This window comes from Natator depressus, chromosome 1 (genome assembly GCF_965152275.1).
Source record: "Natator depressus isolate rNatDep1 chromosome 1, rNatDep2.hap1, whole genome shotgun sequence".
Taxonomy (NCBI): Eukaryota; Metazoa; Chordata; order Testudines; family Cheloniidae; genus Natator; species Natator depressus.
This window is the reverse complement of record NC_134234.1, coordinates 62,594,146-62,620,829: the sequence shown is the minus strand read 5'-3', so window position 1 is coordinate 62,620,829 and position 26,684 is coordinate 62,594,146. Positions and strand designations below refer to the sequence as shown.

General features: G+C 38.7%; 1 protein-coding gene and 1 long non-coding RNA gene across 3 annotated transcripts in view; one reads left to right on the top strand and one right to left on the bottom strand.

The window, feature by feature from the left end:
* Positions 1-26,684, bottom strand: part of VWA8 (von Willebrand factor A domain containing 8) — a 285,585-nt gene that overhangs the window by 86,368 nt on the left and 172,533 nt on the right. The window contains exons 26-29 of one of the 2 annotated variants that reach the window (XM_074961437.1): positions 23,739-23,890; positions 10,336-10,444; positions 9,094-9,232; positions 6,991-7,190 (exon numbers count right to left, since the gene is read on the bottom strand). In XM_074961437.1, coding sequence (XP_074817538.1) covers positions 6,991-7,190; positions 9,094-9,232; positions 10,336-10,444; positions 23,739-23,890 — 600 coding nt within the window. Of the gene's footprint in view, positions 1-6,990; positions 7,194-9,093; positions 9,233-10,335; positions 10,445-23,738; positions 23,891-26,684 lie in introns of both variants that reach the window. The other variant, XM_074961449.1, reaches the window with a different exon arrangement.
* LOC141992408 (uncharacterized) lies at positions 848-11,355 on the top strand. The gene is made up of 4 exons (XR_012640592.1): positions 848-983; positions 2,099-2,227; positions 5,741-5,961; positions 11,338-11,355. It is a non-coding gene; the product is annotated as an uncharacterized LOC141992408 (long non-coding RNA).

The window sequence follows — 26,684 nt, the reverse complement described above, 5'->3', positions numbered from 1 at the left end:
AAACATTCTAAAGTTGTTCCTAAGGCATTAAACTTTAAGGACTCGAGAAAATGATCACACACAGCCAACCTTAACTGCTCTAAATTAAATTTTAAAAGCTACAAAAGAATAAGCTAATTAAGTCTTGCATTTCATTACTTCATTAATGTCTTGGATCTAAATCTTTGTCATTCAGTGAAACGCTACGTTCCTTCAAGGTTTTTTTTAAGGACATATTAAAAGTCAACTGTATGTGTGTCTAAATCTGAAGTAATACACAGTGAATGACAAAGAACTAAAAAGGTGAAGTCCGTAAGATTCTCCTAAATAAAATACGTACTAACTCAATCTGTAGGTTATTTTTGCAGGTTATTTTAGAGCAATGAACTCTTCATTTTTAATGAGAGCTTACTGTAGCTAAATATGGTAAAACATTTAAAATATTATCATGACATTTGTAGCATTTGGAAAATTCAGCTGCAGCTCAACTCTTCTAATAAAAGAAGAATTTGTTAAATGCTCACGTATTCCAACCCAAATTATAGAAATGTGGCCCTGGAGAGGGTTTGTCTTGGATTTTGGTTTTCTGCCATATTGAATTTATATACTTCTGCATCAGCATAGCTGACCTGAAGAAATGCATTAGCCTTCCAAGAAACAAAAATCCCCATATGAATCAGTTATGTTCTGCTACTTAGCATTAAGTTTATACGTGCAGTTCGTAATATAAAAAGCCTCTCTACTCCACCCCTTTTGATGTTAATGGTTTCCTTCTGTGCTAAGTGACCGATGGCATATTCTGTCTGTGTTTAATAATAGAATTTTGCGTCACTTGTGAACACATCCAACTGCAGTTCTGGCAATCCTTCAAGTGGGATGGGAAAAGATGGTGATGTGCAGTTCCATTATGTTTGTTCTCGACTGGGAGAAAAGTAACCTTTGAGTGACCTCATGACCCTGATGTCTGGAATTCCAAACTTTGGACAGATGTAATATCCAGCCTTGTGAGTGGCGTTCTTTTATTTTTAGTGACTGCAGTTTTCCTTTCCTTACTGCTGCTTTTATTTTAGTTAGGATTTTCCTCTTAAAAGTCCTTAAACCAAAGAAGGCTGATATTTCACTGCCGAGTGGAGAAGCTGTGCTCAATTCTTGTCGGCATAGTGGGGAGTAGGGGGGAGCGGCCACAGATAAAAGTAATAATTTAAATATTTAACTTTAACTTACTTCCTCCTTTTTAACCATCTTTCTTGCCCACAAAATTTCCTGTCCCTTGGTCCTTAACTCTATTCCCAGTTTCTCCCTCTTATATGCCTCCTCTCAAACACAGCCATGCTCACACACACAGTTTCTTCCTCTCTTGTCTTATATGCCCCACCCCCTGGAAACACATATATGCAACAAATTCAAATATTCCTCCCCTTTCAGTTATAGATGAGACTTTCCTCCTGGCTTTTGGGCCTTGCAAAGTAAACTGCTCCCTACAGTGTGTGCTCCCAATGCCTCCCTTCCATAGGCAGCTTCTCCTAGCACTGCTACCTGCAGACCTGCACATCTCAGGTGACACTGACACATTTAGCAGCCCTGTCACTGTATATCCGTAAAACAGAGGTAGAGAAAGTAAGTGCAAGAAGTCTGTATAGTGGATTTGAAGGTCCTGGGTTCCAACTCTGCTGAACTCCGAGCTGGGAACATATAGTATATGAACATGTAACAATCACAATGCATACACAAAAGGAGGCGGAAGCAAGGTTCACTGTAGCAAACAGAAAACTGTTTTTTCCCAAATTGTGGATGTTTATACTTGTAAACTTAGGGTTTGTCTACACTGTGCAATAATGCACTCTACAGGAACTTTTAGTTCCTACCAGCAGGGTCTGCACGGACCAATTAATGTACAATCCTTTTGTGTGCTTTAGGAATCACACCCCTGTAGTGCATTACTCCACTATGTAGACAAGTCCTTAATGAGCTTTTATATAACACTTATTGTTTGTAAAATATAGTGTGAGAACCTTGGAATATTTCTAGCTGTTAAAATGCTTTTATACGGCAAAATGTTATATTTAAGAGTAAATTATTATGATGGGTTAATATCAATTTTATTGTTGTATTTCTACAGTTTACATTTCAGTTAATGGGGGCTGTCCCTTTAAGAACAATATGGGATGGAAGTACAGAACAATGTGTGGGAGATTTGGTCTCTGTGTCAACAGAGTCGAAGTCCTGACCTTGTGCAAGATCCAAAAAGGTCAGAACTTGATTTAATCCGTGTATCTTTCAAGAAAACAAATCTCATTCATGAAGGTGTAGCATCAGATCTTACTGGGGGACTGGATGCCTCAGAGCATTGCTTATGGGCTGCAAACCCTCCAACCTGTAGGTCACCAATTTTAATCCAGACCAGATTACTATGGATTAAAAACTGTTCCCACCTAATGGATGTTTGGTGGCCCCCCATTATGTGATGAGTTTGGTGAGTTTCAGTTTCAGTTCCAATGTCACAAACTCACACTATACTCTGCACTAGTTGGCAGACTCAGCAGAGGGGTCAAAAACCTCATGGGCCACAGAGATTGAACTACCCCTGCTACTCATAGAGCAAGTTTCTTCCACTGCATCCTCCAGATAAAGATCAAAGTATGCTGGCAGGGCACTGTGTGTGGACAGCCTGTCCTGCTGATAACAGGAACTTCATTTACTAGGATGCTGAATCAATGCTTTTTACCAGCACTAAATCCACACAATTTTTTCTAAAACAGAAGTTTATTGTTACAGATACATTGGTTCTAAATATGCAAATAATCTAATTAAATAATTTGCATGTGGTTTGCTTCACACACTCAACTCCACAAAACTTACCCGCTATCTACCTGTTACCATTCAGACTGGCCAGCAGCACTGGGTGCATTCAGAGGGGAAACACTTGGTCTGTGAGTGGGAGGGTACCCTGCAGTTTAGTGTGGTGGCAAGGAACACCACCACCACGCTATTTCCCTGAAGAGCTGAAGGCCTCTGCTGAGCACTCTGAACTCCTTCCCCCACATGAGAGCCATTATGGATCTACCACCAAGAGTCAGGTGATAAAGGGCAAGCCCTCCTAAATTACCAACTGAAGCGTTTGACATAGGAGAGATTAAAAAAGGGCCACGCTCACCACTGAGGTCCACAAGCCATTCAGTAGAATGTGAGTCTCCCATCCCTCTCCCAAGGAAATGTGGGGGTAGCTTAAAAGTTGGTAATCCCTACAAATATGCAATTAAGTTAAAGCCCCCAAAAAGTACACTTTAGTAACATTTTATTTAAGAAAGGAGGAAGAAATTAAGAACTTTTATTTTAGTGCAATGCTCTTGATTCAATCCAGATGGACATTATATGAGAAAAAATAAATAGCAGCAGTTTGTCTGCACAGCCATAGATATGGTTGTCTCATCCTTTCCACTATAATTATCTATTTAAGTGTGTTTTGTAATTGAATCATAAATGTTCATCTAAAAATGTTTTATTAAAACAGCTATTTGGAAAGTCACTACTTTGTGATACTAAGTACTGGGGTATTTTAAAAACAAAAATAACAAAAGGGGAAACAGAGATTTTATTTTATTTTATTTTTGAAGTGGTTTTTGTTTCCTTTAAGATTTTAGCATTTTTGGGCCCTTTTTTTGCAATACTCATAACTGGAGATCTGGTTTACATAAAGGTACCTGGTATTTATTATAGCACTTTCTGTCTCCAAACCACTTTACCAGTAGTAGCTAATCCTCATAATGTCCCTGTAACATTGGTTCTGTATGTTATTAGTCTCCCTATGCAGACACAAGGAAGATGCAAAACAGAAAAGTTAAGTGACTTGCCATAGGCCACCAACAGTCAGTGGCAGAGCTCAGATTAGCACTCAGAAGTCCTGTGCTTGGTTCACTATTTGTTTTCGCTTCTATGATGCTTATCACCTCACAAATATCAATACATTTGGCCTCATTTAGGTAAGTAATAGCATCATTCCCATTTTACAGATGCACAGAGACATTAAATGACTTGCCCAGGACCACCTAGTAAGTCTGTTGCAGAGCTAGGTATAAAACCTAGGTCTCCTGTTTTTTAACCTCACAGTCATCCTTGTCCACTAGATTACACCTACCCTCTGAAAGTTTAACTGAACTTTACTTGAACTATACCAAATAAAAAGAACTGCAAATGTAGCATTTTCTAAAATCTCCTGATTTTTTTGAAGTGGACAATACTGTCTTTCCTTCCCCTTCCCATGTCAAAAGTCAGGTGAGGAAATGCCAGCACAGGGGTCTTCCTCATCCTCCTGGAAGCAATAGGCTGAACGAATGTTAGCAGTAATCTGGGCCCTGCTCATTCTGCCTGATATGAAACTAAACAGACTAAATGAGCTGTGAACTAAGGGAGAGCCCAGATCAAAGCTTCAGATCACACAGCAGTGGCCATCAAGGCAAAACCAGGGTCCAGCCCACCAGATAAATGCCTGGTTCCTTGGTATCCCATTTTGGGCCTTGCACCGAGCAAATTATTAACCTGGCTTTCAACTGGTAAAAAATTAAATAGAACGATAGGCAACAATCCATGGTGATTAATAATATGCTACATGAGTGGATCATACTCCTTAGTTTTTATACATAAAGTGCAAGAAGCTGATTGTTATAGAAAGGTTAAGTCATTTTTGAAGGGATCCTAAACATACACAGGCTCTGTAAATCCAAACTGTCAGTTTAATGAAGTATATTTTAAGAATCAGTGAAGATCTATTTTAATATTAAGTTTGTATATGAAATCCTAAGATAATGCAAAAAACACAGTCACATTATTGTTAGTATATTATTTTTCAGCATGATAATTAGGTTTATTTTTAGAATGCCTTTGCCCAATTGTGCACTTGCTGAGAAAGACATGGCTGAAGTTGCCAATATTCAGAGAAAGAAATGGTCAGAGAAAGAAAAGAAGGTTACAGCTGAACAAAAGTCAACAACAATGGTTCATTGACCCACAGTAGCCAACCTACAGTACAGTCTTTATATCAGATTTTAATTCAGGCTTTTATTGAAAAATGTATCCCAAAAGGACAGACATTGTCACAGTGTAAAACCAATCACTGAGTTAACTGCCTAAGGTTTCACAGAAGCCTTTGATAAAATATTCCCTCCCCCCCCAAAGAGATTCAATGCTACTGAAATTTGGTTAAAAATAATACGAACAAGACAATTATTTTCATTTTAGGAATTTCAGAAGTTTAGAAATACAATGGGAGAGTATTGCTAGGTTCTGCCTTCAGAAAATGTCTAGTATTCTAAACATTCTCAGGTACTCAAGGCATAGGATCAAGTGCCATCTGTTTTATAATTTCCTGTACTGACTTTAGTCACAGAGGGCAAAGCCTTGTTTTGAACTGAACAAACTTGTTATGAGCTTCCCAAAATAGCTCAAATAGTACTTTTACAACTAATCAAGATAATTTCATTGGCAACAGTGAAGGAAGTTAGCTTTTGGATGAGAATTGGGAAAATGCATTTCTAGGAGCCCAATTTAACACGGATATAGGCAAATGCAATTCTTCTGAGATCAGTAACAGGTTGCCCCTGCTTACATATGCAGTGAATTTAGTCATAAGTCTAAGTAAAGCATGCTTATATTTAGGCTACGACAATATGCATGGCTTCCTGGGATATTAAATGTGTATGAAATATTTGACACCTCATCAGCTGTGTTGTTAATGGAAATTTCTCATTCTCTCTACTAAATGCAGGAAAGGTTCCTCTGAGCTTGCTAATAGCCACTGGGAAATGAGGAAAGAAACCAAGAACCAGTAGGAAAAAAACAAACAAACAAGAAAAGGAAGAGGGAGGCTGGTGACCAACAATAATGATAATTGTTAATGCTACGTCTCACATCACTTAGGAATGTAAACAGGACGTAAGACTGGAAGGGACCCCCTGAGCCATTCATTCTAATCCCTTGCTATCGCAGGTAATACTATCACATAACCCCATTCATAAATTTATCAAGGGCCATCTTTAAATTAATGGACTACTGCTATTGGAAGGCTGTTCCAGAATCTAATTCCTCAAACCTTCTAATTTCAAGTCTAAATGTTTTCATGGCCATTTGTGTTTGTTTCAACATTGCTATTTGGCTTAAATAACTTTTCTTCCTTCCTGGTGTCTACCCCATTCAGGCATTAATGGGACACAATCATATTTATTAGGCTATTATTATAACTCATACTAATACTTATTCTTTTTTTACTCAAGTCAGCATCTTGGTGGCTGCTCTCCCATCCCCTGTAAAAAGGTGTTAAATTGAAAATATTCTAATCAATTTCTAATAGCAGTTCCAAATAAGACTACTGAAGTGATGGGCCCAAACCAAACAGATCTGACACTGAGAAAGTTAGAATCCATCTCTACAATGTGGTTTACACCACCATCTTGTTTTACCCATCCATCCTACTCTCCGTTTTGTGTTCGCACAAAACTCACGTTATGGAAAGGAAAACATCATGATACTTAATAAAAAACAATGGTAGCATGAACAATTGTGATTCAGAAGTCATTTATTTTTTATTAAAAGTTCAAAAACTAGAACAGGGATGAGCAGGGCTTGGATTTGAATACATAGCCTAAAATAAGGTAGTTTAGACTTAATAAATTTCCTCTGCTAATTTGAGACTCCCAAACTCAAATCATAATCTCCTTTCCCCCGCTCCAATAGTTCTCAGTCTACTTTTACCACTAACAGGATAAACAGGCAAATCTCAGCATTAATAATGCAAAAGTATATAAAAACATACAGTAAACCAGGCTAAACACCGCAAGAAAAAGTAGAGCTGAGGGACCCCCTCCAAAGGTTTATTAGACTAAGTGCAATTAGACGAAGTATCCAGAAGTGTGCATATTTATCTCACAACCTACAGAGGCTGAGGAACCCCAGGGATCCTACTTTTGCTGTACTACTTTCCTCACAATGAAACATGAAACAGGAGGATTTCTAAACTACCTGCTCTTCATGTAGAATCACTTGCCCTTTGAGTGGATTTCCCAGAGGTGCCACAGTCACAAAGGGTTGCCATATACTTCCAACCGTTCTTGGGAAGATGTCATAACAATCCACAAAGTATCCATTTTTACTAGATACATTCATGAAATATAAGGAAACTGGATTGCATGTAGCCACATAGAGAATATTTTCAGTCTCATCTTCTGAAATAAGAAAGTAAGGCAAAATTAATGAAAGTAAAAGACGCTGTCATGATTCAAAATCATGTTAACCAGCAGATTAACTGAAAACTGAATGATGAACTATTGTGGGAATACAGCAACATATTTAAAATAAGTTTATACTATTATGTCACATATATCAATCAATCAATCAATCAATCCATGTAGGACTATGTGCTACTCTTAACCTACAGCAGCATTCCCATGATGACAAAGGGAATTTTGTACATAAATCAAGGATGCGATGTGGTCTATATGTAAACTAAACTTTTAACAGTCAAGTTGCTACCTGCTTCACACTGACTAGTTACTCCCTCCACAAATATTCCAAAAGATATTTGAGTAGCAGACACAAACCTCGTTTGCCATCCAAATCAATTGCTAAAGACTCTAGTTATATGAATCCTCATAACCAGAAACCTATACAGCATACGCAAGTTTACTTATAAAAAAGAAAAGTTTCTAGGAAAGAGAAAACTGTAGTAAAAGCTTTCAGATGCAGACTTTTTAAAAATGTGTCCACTTACTGGAACTAAAACACCAGGTCATTTAATAATTATAGACAAAAGGAAGGAAGTTTCATGTGGCAAGGGAAACACAACAGTTTTTGACTCACTTTAGACATTTCTGAGTATCAAATTAAAACTGTAATTTCTATTAGTGTCATCAAAAAATTGTGAACATGCTTAGAAAGTGAAGCCACAATCAGAAAAAGGCAGCGTTGTCAGTTTTCATAATTTTAATGTATTTACAATGTAAAATAAATTACAGTTACAAAATTTATTACATTTTATAATATACCATAAATAACGGTCACAAATATCAATAATGATGTGATGTGCATTGGGGCATATCTATATCTATATCTTTCTATATATAATGTAGTTAAATAAGGAAGGATTGATTCAATAAGAAAGGGCATTGATCAGCATAAGCACCAGAAAGAAAGCACAGAACTTTGCATGCTACAAGTCTTGCATTTTAACTGGTTTTAATTAAGGAGGGGCAAAGTTAGAAAGACTTTTTAAAATTAATTTTGAAACAATTATTATATCAGTGGTTCCCAAACTTGTTCCGCCACTTGTGCAGGGAAAGACCCTGGCGGGCTAGGCCGGTTTATTTACCTGCCGTGTCCGCAGTTCGGCGGATTGCGGCTCCCAGTGGCCGCAGTTCGCTACTCCAGGCCAATGGGAGCTGCTGGAAGTGGCGCGGGCCGAGGGACATACCGTCCGCCACTTCCAGCAGCTCCCATTGGCCTGGAGCAGCGAACCGCGGCCACTGGGAGCCGCGATCGGCCGAATCTGTGGACGCAGCAGATAAACAAACCAGCCTGGCCCGCCAGGGGCTTTCCCTGCACAAGTGGCAGAACAAGTTTGGGAACCACTGTATTAGATAATTAAAAATTAGGCACACTTTGAATTACACATCTATATTCCTTTTAGAGCCAAATTCCTTCGTAGTTTACATTATCACCAATATGTTTTAATGGAATTATACTTCTCTGTCGTGATTGATGGTTTTAGCATTTTGTCTTCTTTTACTTAAAAAAAAAAAAGTTAAACACAAAGAAGAGAAAAGCAAGCAATATAATTTTTTCTATATCTCATGCAGGCCTCACAGTACAGGTTCCCAGAAATGCACTCTCTGTGTTACTGCGCATACACTCAGTGCAGAATTTGTAGAGTTTCTTTTTTTATTGCCATTACAAAAATGTGATATTCCTCTTGCATATGTCAAAAAAAGGGTATACAAACTACATAGTACTGACTATTAATGAACAGCTATGATCTCATCTGTCCAATTCCGCATGGTCTCCAGTGTAACTTATATCAAACAATAACAGGGAGGGATCATTACAAAAGTTACAAATATTTTACTGTACCTTCTGCTACAGCAACATCACAGACTAAATTAACCTCATTCAATGGCAGTGTCCAAAAAGCAAGTTCTTCTGTGAAACTGAGGGACCTTGCTTCATGCCGTTCCAGTGGAAATCCCTGAACATTTAAATATACTGGACCCTAAGAGAAAATTATAACCATGAGGACTAGGTATTTTATTTCACTCACCAACCTTTATAAATGCTAGGAGTTTTCCTAAAGATTTCTATTGCTTTTAGCACTAAATGCCAGACCAAGCATTATAAACAAAAGAGAAAGGCTTATATTTGGGAAGAAACCAGATTGCTTTTTCTGTAAGCCCTCTGTATCCCACCTGGAGCCCTGAAGATCCTGACATCATTTCCCCCATAATATAAAAGCCACGCTGTTGTCCTCTCTTTAGGCTCCGTATTTCAACTACTACATCCATCTAGTCATGGAGGACTGCATGGAACTTAGTATGGAACCATGATCCTTAATCCCATGGAGGAGAGGTCACATTGCCTGGAGTGTTTTTGATCAATAATGAAAGACCGGATCACAGTGCATATGTGCAAGGAAACAATTCTGAATTTCTTGATTATGGAAGGTTTAAAATATCAAACAACATTACAATAACAGTTCCCCCCCGCCCCACTGAAGTAATAATTAATAAAGACAGGCCAAGAGATTGGGTTTGTAGAGGATGTGGATTAGGTTCAGGTTGGAGGCCAAATCAGACCAAAGGTTCAGATTCAGATTTGAGAGAGAGAAAATTTCAGAAGAATTCAGCTGCATGTGAAATGAAACTGGAAAACAGGCTCCTTCCCATTTTAGATCTCATCCAGATGAGTTGTGATCTGGGGATTGAAACTGGACCTCCCCACATATTCATGCTTGTTTCCGGGCTTTTCTAAAAATGGCATTGTCACCTTCATAGCAAGAACTCTGCAAGAGCTTTTGAACTCAACCCTGCAAAGTCCCCCCACCCCAGTACTCCTTTCAGTATATATCCTGCATATGGAGGGCTCACAAGATAGGACCCCACAGCAACTCAGCTTGCAGTGTGAATGCACAAAATAGTCTACTTTTTTAAACTGTACAATTAACAGCTTTTATTTTGTTACAAAAATCAACTCAGATTCTTCTTTCTGCAGGAAATGAGACATCTTATATTTATTAAATCATAATCTGGGCGATATTATATTGCTGTAAAGAAAAAATGACTAATCAATATTTTTAAGCATTAAAAAAAAGACACACACCTTTATATTTAACTGATGGGTTTCTGTTGGACACAGTAGTTTCTGCTGTGCGTTCCCTGATTGATTGATTCTCCAGTAGCCCATAAATGTATGGTCTGGCAATGGTAGCCTGTCAAACAACATATGAACAAAGAAACATTTATCCCTGTTAATTTGCAATGAACAAGGGATACGTCATTTAACCACAGAGTTTTTCCAAGAGGCTATTTTGAAGATTCTCTTGTTGAAAATGCTCCTTTGCTGAAACATTCAATTTCTTTTAAATGGCAAAAATTTCAATTTTCTGAAACACAAGCAATCTCAGGATTTAAAATACCATGCTCTGAAAAGAAAAGCTTTAAAAAGTCTGAATTGTCTGAGCTGTATAGCAAAGCATATTCAGTGCTCTCTTGATCAGCTTAATTCAATTCAAAGAGGATGCCAGAATGAGTGGGAGGAGCTCTTCTAAGTGATATTTTCCTCTAGGAAAAATGCATAATGAGTACAGTAAATGTTGTACCAGGTTATTGCTGCAAGAAGGAGCATTAATTGCTGTTGTATGTTCTCCTACCCCCAGTGGGTCACACAGTACAGACAATGACCGTATGCTAATTGCCTATGGGGCCAAAACTAGCCTCTGTTTGCCAGAAGCTGGGAATGGGCGACAGGGGATGGATCACTTGATGATTACCTGTTCTGTTCATTCCCTCTGGGCACCTGGCATTGGCCACTGTCGGAAGTCAGGATACTGAGCTAGATGGACCTTTGGTCTGACCCAGTATGGCCTTTCTTATGTTCTGATGTATCACAAGAAAGTGCAGACGGATGGTCCTTCTGTATGACCTGTTAAGGGTATCTATATGGCAGGTGTAGAGTTTCTCATAGATGCTTAGCCTCTACTACTTTCCATGGTTACCTGCTCACAACACAGTCCTTGCCAATCCTGCTGAAAAGATGGGGTTAATTTGCCTAAACTTGAATGATGTTCTTGACCTAATTTTTTTCCATTTGTTTTTCATTCAGGAAGAGAACACGTGGGCCACTGTCAAAAATAATTTCTGTAATAACTGAAAAGATTGGTATATGATAAAGCAGTTTCACAGAATATAATACACACATTTTTGTTCTTCCTCTACTCTCTCTCAAGTGATTTGCAACTACTAATAAAATGATTTAAAGTTTTGCTAATGCAGAATAATTAAATTAAAACCAATGAACTGATATGCTAAGATACAGTATCAGAAAATTTCCTTTTGGTCTCTCTTATTTGGAACTAGTTGGCACGTAGCATGTATTTAATTTGCTTCTAGCGTAAGTAAACTGAGAGCATGTGCAAGATATTTCTAAACACTATTTAAACCTCTTACGTTATTGCACAACTACAAAACTTGGCATGAGAATAGAAGACATCCTTCTAAAAATACATCTCTGAAGGCTATTTTAAGTAAGTTCTCCAAGACTGTTTGTTGTCTGTGCTTGATCTCTCTTGTTCTATTTGTCTCTGTCTGTTCCTACAATCAGAATTCTTTAAAAATAATAGGCTCTGCAATTAAAGGAGGTTTGTTTCTTATAGATATTTTGGTCAGAGAGGGGCCCAAACCAGAAGCCTGGGTCTGAGGCCCCCCCTAAACTTTGGAGAAGTTAAAATCTTTCTCTATTCCAACTTTAGGAATGAACAATTATATTTTCTAATCTTTCTGAATAGCAAAAGAAAAATAAATTAGAATATTCTAATAATTGTTCTGCCCATGTACCTCAATCAACCCGGAGGGGCCACCTCTTGGGGTGAGAGTAGTTCATTCTCCATACCCATTCAGTCCTTGGCCCATTTGCTGAGACTCTCAATAAAGTTGCCAACAATAAGTTTTGTGATATTGAATTAGGAAATGGATTGAAACCATCAAAGCATTTCACATAGGTCAATGTTCAGCCATAAAATGGTAATGGTTTTTGGTGATGCAATCTGGGCTGAATTTAAACTAGCTTGACAGGCGGTGTTTTCCATTACGTTTAATTCGCTAGTTAACCAGCTCTGAGAAGACAGTTTTTATGACCCCCTACACCTATTTACAACATCGGTCAATACCAACGTTTGAGAACTATATTTCTTGTAATTGCTTCCTATTTTCAATTTCCCCTCGTTTAATTATTTGCAGTGTGAGGCCTGTTTTTAACATTGATTGGAAAAAGATTAATACTTTTGAATGAATCTGTTCACAGTGTCTCAACCTTTTTAATCTGTTTCCAAACCAGTCTGGCCAGTTTTCTCCCACATCAGGAGTCAAAATTAAGCCAAAACCAAAAGAAATGCAAATATAACACAGCTCAGGTTATGACATCCAATCCAATCATTAACATTTATTCTGGGTATACTCTTTAATGCACATATAACCCCAAGACAGATGCATTTATGTATAGAGTCAGTTACTAGAATGACATGGTGGTTTATTAATGAAAGTAAATTTCACACTAAGAGTTTTGGATTTCAAAATGATTTTCTGGCAAAGCCTGGGTTTGATCCATTTTTGGGGGGTGTGGCAGGGCAGGGGTAAAACTCCTTGAATGCCCTGCCAAAATGCTGGCTAAGCCCTGCTTTCTGGTAGGGAAGCCAGATATAGGGGCCCAGGCAGCCAGCAGAGAGCCCAGCTGCAGGCCCTAACGAGGGCCGGCTCACGGCAATACTTCAGTTAAGTAAAGGCAGTTGGGCTGAGGAAGGGAAGGGCTATAAAAGCCCTGGAGAAAGCTCAGTCAGGAGGCTAGCCTGGGAGGGGGTAGGAGGCTTACAGCTCTGTCTCCTCACCAAAGGCAAGGAGCCTCACGGGCCAGGAGACCCTGGGAAGGGTCTGAATGGGGATAGCTGTTGGGGGAATAAAAGGGACTACACGGTGACACTGTAAATAAAGACACAAGGGTGAAGTACCAAAGAAGGCGTTGGGACTCTTTATTTGGCTGGACAACACAGGGCACAGGCACGAGGAGGTGGAAGCCTGTGCGGACCCTGTGATGGGGGTTATGAAGGAAGTACATGAATTTAAATTTATCTGTGGGTACTGAACTTGGTAACAGTAGCATCAACTTCACAAGGACTTAGATTTTAGTTTTGAACTCTTACACATAACTCTCATGTGTCATGCATTATAGATCGATGAACCTACTAATAATTATGACTATTTATGAAATTTTACAATTTTCTCCAGTCTTTGGAAAAGCTACATGCTCCTTTTGAGAGGCAATTAGAGCTGATCAATTGAGAGATATACCAGACCCGTTTGAAACTGGGTCATGTCCTGAAGAAAATGTCAAAGATTAGAGCCTTTGTTTTAAATCTGAGATGTAGACAACATATGAAAATACCATGAGTTTATAAATCCTCTATTTCCACTTCCTAAAAATGAATTCTAGTAGGCTGGTGTGATATGAGGTAGTGTCTGGCTAGGTGTTCTTCAAATTCTTTTTTGGCCTTCCTAATTATATTTTTACACTTCACTTGCCACACCTTACGCTCCTTTCTATTTTCCTCACTAGGATTTAACTTCCACATTTTAAAGGATGCCTTTTTGCCTCTCACTGCTTATTTTACTTTGTTGTTTAGCCATGGTGGCACTTTTTTGGTTCTCTATGTTTTTTAATTTGGGGTACACATTCAAGTTGAGCCTCTATTACATTATCTTTATGATGTCTTGCTGGAGCTTTGCTTTGTTAATACTGCATTTTTTTCTTTTCTTTTCCACTAAGGGGACTAAGTTCACCTTTCTCCTAAATTCTTAAGGTTTTATTCTCTTACCCAGTTCTGAATAGTTTAGTCCCTTGGATTTGTTGTAGAAGAGTCAACATGGTTTTTGTAAAGGGAAATCATACCTCATCAATCTACCAGAATTCTTTGAGGGGGTCAACGAGCATGTGGACAAGGGGAATCCAGTGGACATAGTATACTTAGATTTTCAGAAAGCCTTTGACAAGGTCCTGCACCAAAGGCTCTTAAACAAAGTAAGCTGTCATGGGATAAGAGGGAAGGTCCTCTCATGGATCAGTGACTGGTTAAAAGATAGGAAACAAAAGGTAGGAATAAATGGTCAGTTTTCAGAACGGAGAGAGGTAAATAGTGGTGTTCCACAGGGGTCTGTACTGGGTTCAGTCCTAGTCAACATATTCAGAAATGATCTGGAAGAAGTGGTGTCAAGGTTCCTTCCCCACTCTGAACTCTAGGGTACAGATGTGAGGACCTGCATGAAAGACCCCCTAAGCTTATTCTTACCAGCTTAGGTTAAAAACTCCCCCAAGGTACAAACTTTGCCTTGTCCTTGAACCGTATGCTGCCACCACCAAGCGTTTCAAACAAAGAACAGGGAAAGAGCCCACTTGGAGACGTCTTCCCCCAAAATATCCCCCAAAGCCCTACACCCCCTTTCCTGGGGAAGGCTTGATAAGAATCCTCACCAATTGTACAGGTGAACACAGACCCAAACCCTTGGATCTTAAGAACAATGAAAAATCAATCAGGTTCTTAAAAGAGAATTTTAATTAAAGAAAAGGTAAAAGAATCACCTCTGTAAAATCAGGATGGTAAATACGTTACAGGGTAATCAGATTCAAAACAGAGAATCCCTCGAGGCAAAACCTTAAGTTACACAAAGACACAAAAATAGGAATATATATTCCATCCAGCACAGCTTATTTTACCAGCCATTAAACAAAAGGAAATCTAACGCATTTCCAGCTAGATTACTTACGAACTTAAAAGGAGTTGGAAGGCTATATTCCTGATCTGTTCCCGGCAAAAGCATCACACAGACAGAGGAACCCTTTGTTCCCCACCCCTCTAGATTTGAAAGTATCTTGTCCCCTCATTGGTCATTTTGGGTCAGGTGCCAGTGAGGTTATCTTAGCTTCTTAACCCTTTACAGGTGAAAGGGTTTTGCCTCTGGCCAGGAGGGATTTTATAGCACTGTATACAGAAAGGTGGTTACCCTTCCCTTTATTTTTATGACAAGGGGAAACAGTGAAGTGGCAAAATTTGCAGATGATACAAAACTACTCAAGATAGTTAAGTCCAAAGCAGGCTGTGAAGAGTCCTTCAATCTCTGGAATGATAATCTACAGTATCAAACAAGAGCTCTTATTCACACTCTTCATCAAAAGCTAAAGCTTGTTTGTTTTTATGTCTCTAGAGACCCCTAATGTGACATCATATGGAATAAGGACCAACATCTAACACTCAATTCCATTGAATTATTTCCTAGTCAGTTATTTGATTGTGAATCAACCTGTCAGATCCTTTAGATCCATTTTGTTTCAATTATTACTTTGCGACTATTTTACCCTGAGGGCTCTAGATCCAGGATTCACTACTAAGTATGAGGTGGTTATGTAAATAATGTTTTTCTGAAGGAGGAGGAGATTGGCCCAAAACCTTTAGTCAACATGGTGATTCTACACAAAATTGTTTAGTTTGATTTTCTTTATGTACAATAGTCTAATGGGAGAATTTGTCAGAAAATAATTATCTAGAGGCAAAATATAAATGGAGTTCTTGAGTCCACTAAAAATGAAGAGACTAAGTCTATAGGAATCAAGTTACTTGTAATTTGTGTTTTCTGAAGGTAGCTATCAGAACTGATATAGCCGCAGGCAGGAGTTATAAAAGACGACTAGCAAATTGGGGAACTCACAGTCTTGTGAATCAAAGGTGGGATGGAATGTTTCATAACACAAGAACTAGGGGTCACCAAATGCAATTACTAGGCAGCAGGCTTAAAACAAACAAAAGGAAGTATTTCTTCACACACAGTGCACAGTCAACCTGTGGAACTCTTTGCCAAAGGATGTTGTGAAGGCCAAGACTACAACAGGGTTAAAAAAAGAACTAGATAAATTCATGAAGGATAGGTCCATTAATGGCTATTAGCCAGGATGGGGAGGGATGGTGCTCTGTTTGCCAGAAGCTGGGAATGGGCGACAGGGAATAGATCACTGGACGATTACCTGTTCTGGTCATTCTCTCTCAGGCACCTGGCATTGGCCACTGTCGGAAGACAGGATACTGGGCTAGATGGACCTTTGGTCTGACCCAGTATAGCCATTCTTATGTTCTTTGCCAACCAGATCATGGCACTTCAAACAAACAACTTTTGATTAAAGTCTTATTTGTATTATTTAAGATTTCAGTTTAATGACCTTCCTATTTCTTATCCGTGAGACAGGAAGGAGAAAAAAGAGACATTAAAAAATTCAAGCAGCTTGAAGTTTCTCTTGCCTCCAACTCGCTGAGTGAAGACTAAAAATTAAATAGTTCTCCCGTTCTTTCCTTTCTCCCCCTTTCCCTTATGGGAACAGCCTGACCAGTCATTCAATAGAAAAGCATAGGGCTTGAAGGAAGTCACTGTCACCTGTCTCTCCATACAGTCCCTGTTGTGCAGCCCTATCCAGCTCTTTACATTTTCACTACCACAGATCAACTCAGTGATACACAAAGCAGGGAGGGAGATGCTGAGGAATTGACCACAATGACAAGACAAGTTAACAGAAGCAGCAGCTTAGCAACTGAAAACCCACTCACCAATAGCCAGAGAGGGAAGGAATAAGATGTGGAAAAAGCTAATGTACTCAATGCTTTTTTTGCCTCTGTCTTCACGAACAAGGTCAGCTCCCAGACTGCTGCACTGGGCAGCACAGCATGGGGAGGAGGTGACCAGCCCTCTGTGGAGAAAGAAGTGGTTCGGGACTATTTAGAAAAGCTGGACGAGCACAAGTCCATGGGGCCGGATGCGCTGCATCCGAGAGTGCTAAAGGAGTTGGCGGATGTGATTGCAGAGCCATTGGCCATTATCTTTGAAAACTCATGGCAATCGGGGGAAGTCCCGGAAGACTGGAAAAAGGCTAATGTAGTGCCCATCTTTAAAAAAGGGAAGGAGGAGGATCCTGGGAACTACAGGCCTGTCAGCCTCACCTCAGTCCCTGGAAAAATGATGAAGCAGGTCCTCAAGGAATCAATTCTGAAGCACTTAGAGGAGAGGAAAGTGATCAGGAACAGTCAGCATGGATTCACCAAGGGCAAGTCATGCCTGACTAATCTAATTGCCTTCTATGATGAGATAACTGGCTCTGTGGATGAGGGGAAAGCGGTGGACGTGTTGTTCCTTGACTTTAGCAAAGCTTTTGACACTGTCTCCCACAGTATTCTTGCCAGCAAGTTAAAGAAGTATGGATTGGATGAATGGACTATAAGGTGGATAGAAAGTTGGCTAGATTGTCGGGCTCAACGGGTAGTGATCAATGGCTCCATGTCTAGTTGGCAGCCAGTATCAAGTGGAGTGCCCCAAGGGTCAGTCCTAGGGCCGGTTTTGTTCAATATCTTCATTAATGATCTGGAGGATGGTGTGGATTGCACCCTCAGCAACTTTGCAGATGACACTGAACTGGGAGGAGAGCTAGATACACTGGAGGGTAGGGATAGGATACAGAGGGACCTAGACAAATTAGAGGATTGGACCAAAAGAAATCTGATGAGGTTCAACAAGGACAAGTGCAGAGTGCTGCACTTAGGACAGAAGAATCCCATGCACCGCTACAAACTAGGGACCAAATGGCTCAGCAGCAGTTCTGCAGAAAAGGACCTAGGGGTTACAAGTGGACGAGAAGCTGGATACGAGTCAAGAGTGTGCCCTTGTTGCCAAGAAGGCCAATGGCATTTTGGGATGTATATGTAGGGGCATTGCCAGCAGATCGAGGGACGTGATCGTTCCCCTCTATTCGACATTGGTGAGGCCTCATCTGGAGTACTGTGTCCAGTTTTGGGCCCCACACTACAAGAAGGATGTGGAAAAATTGGAAAGCGTCCAGCGGAGGGCAACAAAAATGATTAGAGCACTGGAACACATGACTTATGAGGAGAGGCTGAGGGAACTGGGATTGTTTAGTCTGAGGAAGAGAAGAATGAGGGGGGATTTGATAGCTGCTTTCAACTACCGGAAAGGGGGTTCCAAAGAGGATGGATCTAGACTCTTCTCAGTGGTAGCTGATGACAGAACAAGGAGTAATGGTGTCAAGTTGCAGTGGGGGAGGTTTAGGTTGGATATTAGGAAAAACTTTTTCACTAGGAGGGTGGTGAAACACTGGAATGCGTTACCTAGGGAGGGGGTGGAATCTCCTTCCTCAGATATTTTTAAGGTCAGGCTTGACAAAGCCCTGTCTGGGATGATTTAGTTGGAGATTGGTCCTGCTTTGAGCAGGGGGTTGGACTAGATGACCTCCTGAGGTCCCTTCCAACCCTGATATTCTATGATTCTATGAATAGGGAAAAGGTATGCAGTAGAGAAGAAAAAGGGAGGAAGATGTGCAAGATACCCTCATAACAGCAGTTTGTTTGTTTTAAATTATTTCAGGACCAAATCCAGAGGGCTTCACTCTCTCTTTATTCAGTCCTATTTCATGTAAACACCACAGAGCTCAATGTAGTAATTTGCTAGAGTTAGAATTGACAACAGAGTACTTTCTGGCAGGGCGGGGATTAAACATTACATGTGTGATATTTAAATTCCTACAAATTGCTTTCCCCCAGTTTTAGGTGTAATAATACACTCCATGGTGAGCTCCTAAGCAGCAAATGTGAACCGAGGCACTTTACTGCTGTATGGGCCTCAGCATACCTAAGGTGTGTGGAGATCTGATGAACAGTGCACACCCTGATGTGTGTTATTTTGTACACAACCTCCAGCTGCATTAGATATCAATCAAAAGGAAAACTAATAGATAAAAACAATAGCTTTCCAGTGTGCCTGGCTGAGTGGATACCAATTATAATCACTACCTTCCAAGAACAGGATATGTAGGTAAGTCATCTCTCCTTTATAAACATCAATTCTACAACTCTAAATTTATCAAAAGATATTGTAAAATTCATAAAGATACCCTGACTTAAATAGAGGGGACTACTAGATGGGGAGCAGAGAGAACGGAATTATACTCTCCCACTCCTTACTTGACAGGCAATACCAAAAAACCCCTCAGTTAACTCAAAGGATCCTGGGAGCCAGGACCTGTCCCTAATCTATTATCTGACCACAGATTAACCTCACAGAGATATTGTCAAACCAGCTCAATTAGAAAAAGGTTCAGATGATTTTAAAATGGGAATGGGCAATGTATTTTCTGACTTGGAAAACTGGAGATCTAGAGAAGATATGATAAAACAATGAATGGCTTAAAGAAGGCCAATTTGGTGTTCCTATTTAATATTTCCAAAATAGCATGATGAAATTAAAAAGGCAAAAATAGAAAAAGTACAAAAAATAACTTTTCAAAGTCACACATGAAACTCGTGCCTACATGATATTCTACCCTTATCATGCAAGATCTCAAATACATAGAGTCCTATTTACTCAGTACTTGGACAGGAGAAAGCTCCAAAGAACAAATATGCTACAAGATGTGATGCTGGTGACTCGGTAAGTAGCATTCTTCCCTCTGTGTCAGTCGTGAACAAATGTCCAGAATGGTGTTAGGAGACATTTGTTGGAGATTCTGTCCTTCAGAGAGCAGTTAAAGACCTCACAGCATTTGTGAGTTTAGTAGTGTTAATCTGGTGTCTTGGCCAAATTTCATCTCAGGTCTTAAATTTTCCTGGCAGTTTCAATTAACTATGATAGTTTCCTTCGCTTCTTGTCCTGAACAAATGCTGCAGAAGTGATTGACTTTCAGTGGCATGTGAAGTGATCTTTTATACATAACTATTTAACAAGGATATTGTAAATTGATTAGTTAATGTTTGTGAAAGTATACTGAGATCACTGAATGAAGGGCTGTTAAGAAATGCAAAGCATATTATGGAGGAAAATAGCTTAGTACATTTTAAAAATATGAGATATATATATATATGTGAATGAGAAAAACACCTGCAGTTAAATTAGCTAAGAAAAATATTTTATGGGCCACTAATAACCAAGTGGAGAATCACACTGAATTTTCCCCAACTTACAGTATTGTTTAGTTAGGTGCATTTCCTCAAAAGTATCTGTGATTATCTAGTCAGCCTCTCTTGTGGAGAAACGGCTTTTGGAGGTTTATAATTTTGTTTCCTGGCCTCTAAACACGACTGATTTCTCTGAGGGCTCTCGGTTCTTTTAAGCTTGACAATCTGCTCCAAAATCTCATGCCAAAGACTGAAACCATGGAGAATGGAACTATTATAATTCATTTAACTTTGGAGAAATGGAGTGAGATTCTGTAGGCTACACTGATCACTTCCATGAAACAACTCATATTGCAGGAATCCCTTTTTACTGGCCATTAATGATCTCCTAACCCTTGTCACAAGACTTCATTCCAGAGTCCAAGCAAAAATTCCAGAATGGACAACTGCATTCTGCCTACCTAAATTCATCCTGAAATTTAACTGGATACAGTCTTCTTCTGTGTTTCCTGTCCTAAACTGCTGCGTAATACTCCTGTGTGTTGTTCGTGTGCCTAGCATGCTTTTGTTTCTATATAGATAAATAACACGTATCACATTCCACTCTGGTTTAGTGGTAGATGAAATAATTCCTGCTTGTAAATGTCTTGGATAAAGTGATATGGAACAGATACAAAGATTCACCTCTGCTAAATATGACATGCTCAGTATATTTAAAATAAAATAAAATATTCACAAACTGTTGTATCCAATAGATTAACATATGCAGTAGAATTCCTGTAGAAGTGAAACAATGCATCAATATGTTTCAGAGTGGTAGCCGTGTTAGTCTGTATCAGCAAAAACAACGAGGAGTCCTTGTGGCACCTTAGAGACTAACAAATTTATTTGGGCATAAGCTTTCATGGGCTAAAACCCACTTCATCAGATGCATGGAGTGAAAAATACAGTAAGCAGGAGATATAGATAGATAGATAGATAGATAGATAGATACACACACACACACACAGAGAACATGAAAAGATGGGAGTTGCCTTACCAAGTGCTTAATTGAATTAGCCTCGTTAGCATGGATCCCACACTTGGGAAGGTGGGGTGGCCACCCTGAGCCTGAGAAGGAGCCAGAATTTACCAATGTACATTGCCAAAGAGCCACAGTAATACGTCAGCAGCCCCCCAGGAGCTTCTGCTCCCAACGCCTCCCACGCACGGGCAGCCCCGCCAAACAGCGCCTCTCCCTCCCTCACCACACCTCCCGATCAGCTGTTTCGTGGCATGCAGGAACTCGGAGTGGGAGTGGGAGGAGTGAGGGCATAACAGGTTTGGGGAGGGGGCGGGAAGGGGTGGAGTGGGGGGCAGGGCCTGTGGCAGAGCCAGGCATTGAGCAGTGAGCACCCTCCAGCACATTGGAAAGTTGGCACCTGTAGTTCCAGCCCCAGAGTCGGTGCCTATACAAGGAGCCGCATATTAACTTCTGAAGAGCTGCATGTGGTTCCAAAGCCAAAGGTTGGCCACCCCTGTGGTAAAGCAACTCCCATCTTTTCATGTGCTATATATATACACACACACACACTACTTACTGTATTTTTCATTCCATGCATCTGATGAAGTGGGTTTTAGCCCATGAAAGCTTATGTCCAAATAAATTTGTTAGTCTCTAAGGTGCCACAAGGACTCCTCGTTAATGCATCAATAGAATTACTTCCATATCCTTTAGTTTAGCAGTCTCTACCAACTAATGTCTAATGGAAATGCGTCTATAATCACTAAAACCTGTTACTTCATTTGGCAACATTGGCAATCTGCTGAATAACAAGAATATTTCTGGAAACCTGGATTCAAGTCACAAGTGAAAATGAGTCAGGCAGTCTCATCCTAATCTCTATTTGTTTATTTCACAAAACCATCACGTTAAACAGGAGACTTGAAAATTAGGACTGAAGTACAGTGGCAAAACTACGTGGAAATATTTCCATAGCACTCAAACACATTATTCCTGGCTCGAACCAGCATCATTATTCCACTCTTAAATTCCTGTAAAATGTTTTCTAAAATACAAATAGGCCTAGACCAAAATCCCTAGAAACGAACACTTGTGAGCACTGGGGAAGTTCAGATAGGATATTCTTCTCTATAAAGGGCTAAACCCTGTATCTAATCACCTCTGAATCTGTACATGAACTTCAAGGCTAAGACCATATCCAATAAAAACAAACTGTACATTTATTTTTCTAAAATCCTTAATTAAATTAAATAAAATGCCAACTTATCAAATATAAATGATCATTCTAACTCAGACCACTTTATAGTCCTTCAAAACAGAATTCAGCAAATGATTTTTAGCAAGTAAATTATGGAGATTGTGGCACCAGTTTTAGGGGTATATTGTCATCTTGATGCATATGGTAGTTACTCAGGCATTGAGTTCCTCAGACACGCGATTCCTCAGACATACAGAGGAAAAATTATGCCATAGTAATTAGACTGACTGTCTTCTTCAAAACATCTATGTAGGTTGCTAGGCGTGATTATAGTGGTGCTCCTGCAGGAGAAATCTACACACTGACAAGTGATAAAGACATTTTGTCAGTGGAGTCAACTAAGCTGCTACTAAGCAAACATAAAAGTAATATAGTCCTATGTAAAACTGAATTTTCCATAATCCATCCTTTGCTTTATTATAAAAGGGAAATATTTGTTTCTCCATAAACAGTTCCTTGATTGATTTAATGGTTTGTTTTTTCTGAGATTCCTTAAAAGATGTATTAGATTTTTCAAAACATCTCAGAGGAAGTTTAAAAAAATAAAAATAAAAACATTGCTGTTAATTAGGTTTATTTATCAAATAATATATTATCGGAAGGCAGAAAAAGACAAACATCCATGTGAAGTGCAAAGGTATGAGCTAAATCAGCTGTGATTTTACAATTTAGTTTTTTTTTTAAATGGCTATTTTATTTCTGATCTCTCAAATAGTACATAGTATAACAAGTTCAGTCAATGGCCATGATTATTAAACAATAATGGGGATCTGGATATAAGCAAATGTTAAAACCCTTCTTGTTGCCTGCAGGGATAACTAAGTGCTCTGACATGCTATGATGATTTATTTTTATAGAGCTGAGGATTAAGGACCAATTCTTGCTCCCATTGAAGACAACGGGATTTGTTTTGCTTCTGAGTTTAATGGAAAATAGGAAAAGATCTGTAGTAATTCAATAAAAAACACAGACAGAGAAAGAAACAAATATTTCCCTTTATTTGTTTGTATCTGTTTTTCAGACATACTATTAACATTTACATGGACATTAAATAGAGATGAAATATTAGTAATTTATTACTACTAAATTTACTGGTAAAATATAATTGTCCATTATTTGCAGAAAACAAAACTTCAACCGTAAGAGTATTTAGCTTCAAGTATCCCAGGTTGTTGTTAATCAATTAGCAGCAAAATAAAAGAAAGCGAAAAATGGCTGATAGAGACAAGTGTTAATATATATTAGGTTAGCCTTACTCCTTGGCCAGCTGTATACTGGTGGGTTTTGCTCCAATAGGTATCCCATGTTTGTGCAAAGTGCTGATTAAAGTATCACGCATTTCATTGTTGTAGGAGTCAAAGTCAAACACATTTCGAACCACATTTGCAAGTCCTTCAGTTGGAAATTTCTGCACAGAAACAAAACCCCAACATTCATCTTATTACACATATCTATTAAGTTATTGCACATACTAAAATATTTTATATTGTAGTTAGTCTGTATAGTTAAACTGCTAAAGTCAATTGAGAGAGAAATGCTATGTTTATTTGTCATACAAAGCTTATGTCCAAATAAACAGCTCACGAAAGCTTATGCTCAAATAAATTGGTTAGTCTCTAAGGTGCCACAAGTCCTCCTTTTCTTTTTCCCTCTCTGTTTTCCCTCCTTTATAGCTGGACTTGTTTCTGTATCAGTCACAGAGACAGGTCCATACCTTCACAACTGGTAATGCTGGCAGCTGGGAAGGGGTGCAAGCAGCCTGATAGCCTGTCAGCAGGGAAGACTCTCCTCTCCCTTTTGCCTATGCTCAGTATGGGGTTTGTAAACCCCATTACACCCCTCCTTAAGTGACCATTGCCCCATTCCTACAAACACATATGCACATGCTTAACTTTTCTACCATTGTGAGACTACTCATAATTAAGCATATGCGTAAGTGTTTTCAGGGACAAAAAATTCCCAAGGGGCATATTGTGAACCCATCACTCTTATTTGGTAGCAATTACTCGCATAAGAGTCCCAACTGTGTAAGTAACTACACACCAGTGGAATAAGGGGTTCACAGCCTAAAAGTTCCATTGCACACTTTGACATACTCCTGTCTGAAACAGTGGTACATCAAAGCATACTATGGAATTATTACTGCATGGTAGCAGGGTCCACACGATTAGTTAGTGCATGAAAAGCTGATGCACTCTACATTCACGCCCTGGCTTGCTTGCTGCACACTAAATCACCGTATAGACAAGCCCTTTTAATGTGTGTATCACAAAATACTACAGCACTCATACACAAGAACAATACATACACAAGAATATGCCCTAGAAATTTTGCATACCTGGAGTATATAGAAAAGGCTGCATTATTACTTAGCTAATTATTTGCTTTGCAAAATATGTAATTGTGGGATTCTACAAGTCATTCTCTAGCTGCCCCCAACACATTTAATGTGGCTATTCCTTACAGAATAAAATATAAAAAAGTCCTGTGATAAATGTTCTAAGTTAAGTTGGCTGAAACATTTTAGATAGAATCCCGGTGGAAAAAGTTAATTGACATTTCTGAACTACTAAACTCCTTTCTACTAATAAGACTTACAGCACTGAATAATTTCACTATCCTGGAATCAAAATTAATATATTGCACAGAAAATAATCTACGCATTTATCATGATGTATATCAGACAGATCCATTGCATACACTATCCAAAATTAAAAGCACAAGTATCTACTTATATTGTTACTACTTAGCACATAAAACCATCCTGCCTGAAACAAAATTATACTTGGACAACTTCTATATTCTGCAAAATATATTTAATAGACATTGTAGGAAACAGAACTTATCAGGACTTGTATATACTGTAAATGTAACTGAAAAACATGGTGTGATATATCTTGAATTTTAGAATTTCTGCAAAAGTAAAGCAAATGATCATGTAATTAACAGTACACAGAGTATATTTTGAATAATAAAACAGTAATAATGATGAATAGTTATGGTTAGGTAGCATTTCTTAGTAATAACTCACATTCTTCCTCTCATTACAAAGTGTAACCAACAAAGCTTGCACCGATTTAATTAGTAACTTTCAGTACAGTATCTGAATACGCTAGAGGATAATGACAGGTTTCAGAGTAGCAGCCGTGTTAGTCTATCTATTGATACTGAGCTATTATCAGCAAATTGAATCTATTTCCCCATGTTAATTATCCTCACACCTTCTTGTCAATTGTCTGAATTGGGCCATCTTGATTATCACTACAAAAGTTTTTTTCTCCTGATGATAATAGCTCATCTTAATTAATTAGCCTCTTGGATTGGTACAGCAACTTCCACCTTTTCATGTTCTCTCTATGTATATATATCTTCTTCCTATATGTTCCATTCTGTGCATCTGATGACGTGAGCTGTAGCCCACGAAATCTTGTGCTCCAATAAATTTGTTAATCTCTAAGGTGCCACAAGTACTCCTGTTCTTTTTTTAAGAGGATAATGATTAGCCTCGTTTGCTCTACATTTATTGTTTCATGTAGCTTACAGAGGAAACGGCAAAACCTTTAATAAATTGACTCAAATGTTATCCAGCCCACCCAATAGTCTCTTTATCCTCTTTTGAACTATTTTGTTTCTTCTGACATACATCCCTCACATCTCTGAAACTGATATCTCCATGCTTCCTGTACCAATATTATATGATATGAACTTTATTTCTTTAGAGGCAGATCATCACTTTCAAAAAATTATTCTGAACTAGAGAACCTGTCAATAGGTTCTTCACTTAACTCCATTTTTAAAAATGAGCTCTACTGCTTCAAATGGTACAAATTCAGCAAATTTTTAATATCTGGCTGGAAAACTGTTTACCAAAAAATGTCACTGACAGTTTACTTGAAGCACAAAATTTGTCTGTCTTTACAAATCATTTACTGGATATTGATTTTTAAAACCAGATTCATTCACTGAGTCTTTCAATTACAAGTAACACTTCTATGAGTGTCTTGGAGTACTTTAATATTTTACTCCTAGATTTCTGGTTATTTTTGAAAACAAAAACAGTTTTTGCTTTTAGCAGCTTCATACTGGATATATTTTATGCTTAAAGTCATTACATAGTATGGCTTGAAAAAAAAAAGTACTTTACATGAATCTAAGCTTACGTGAATTGCGAATACGGGTACTATTGTAATCTACTTTAAACT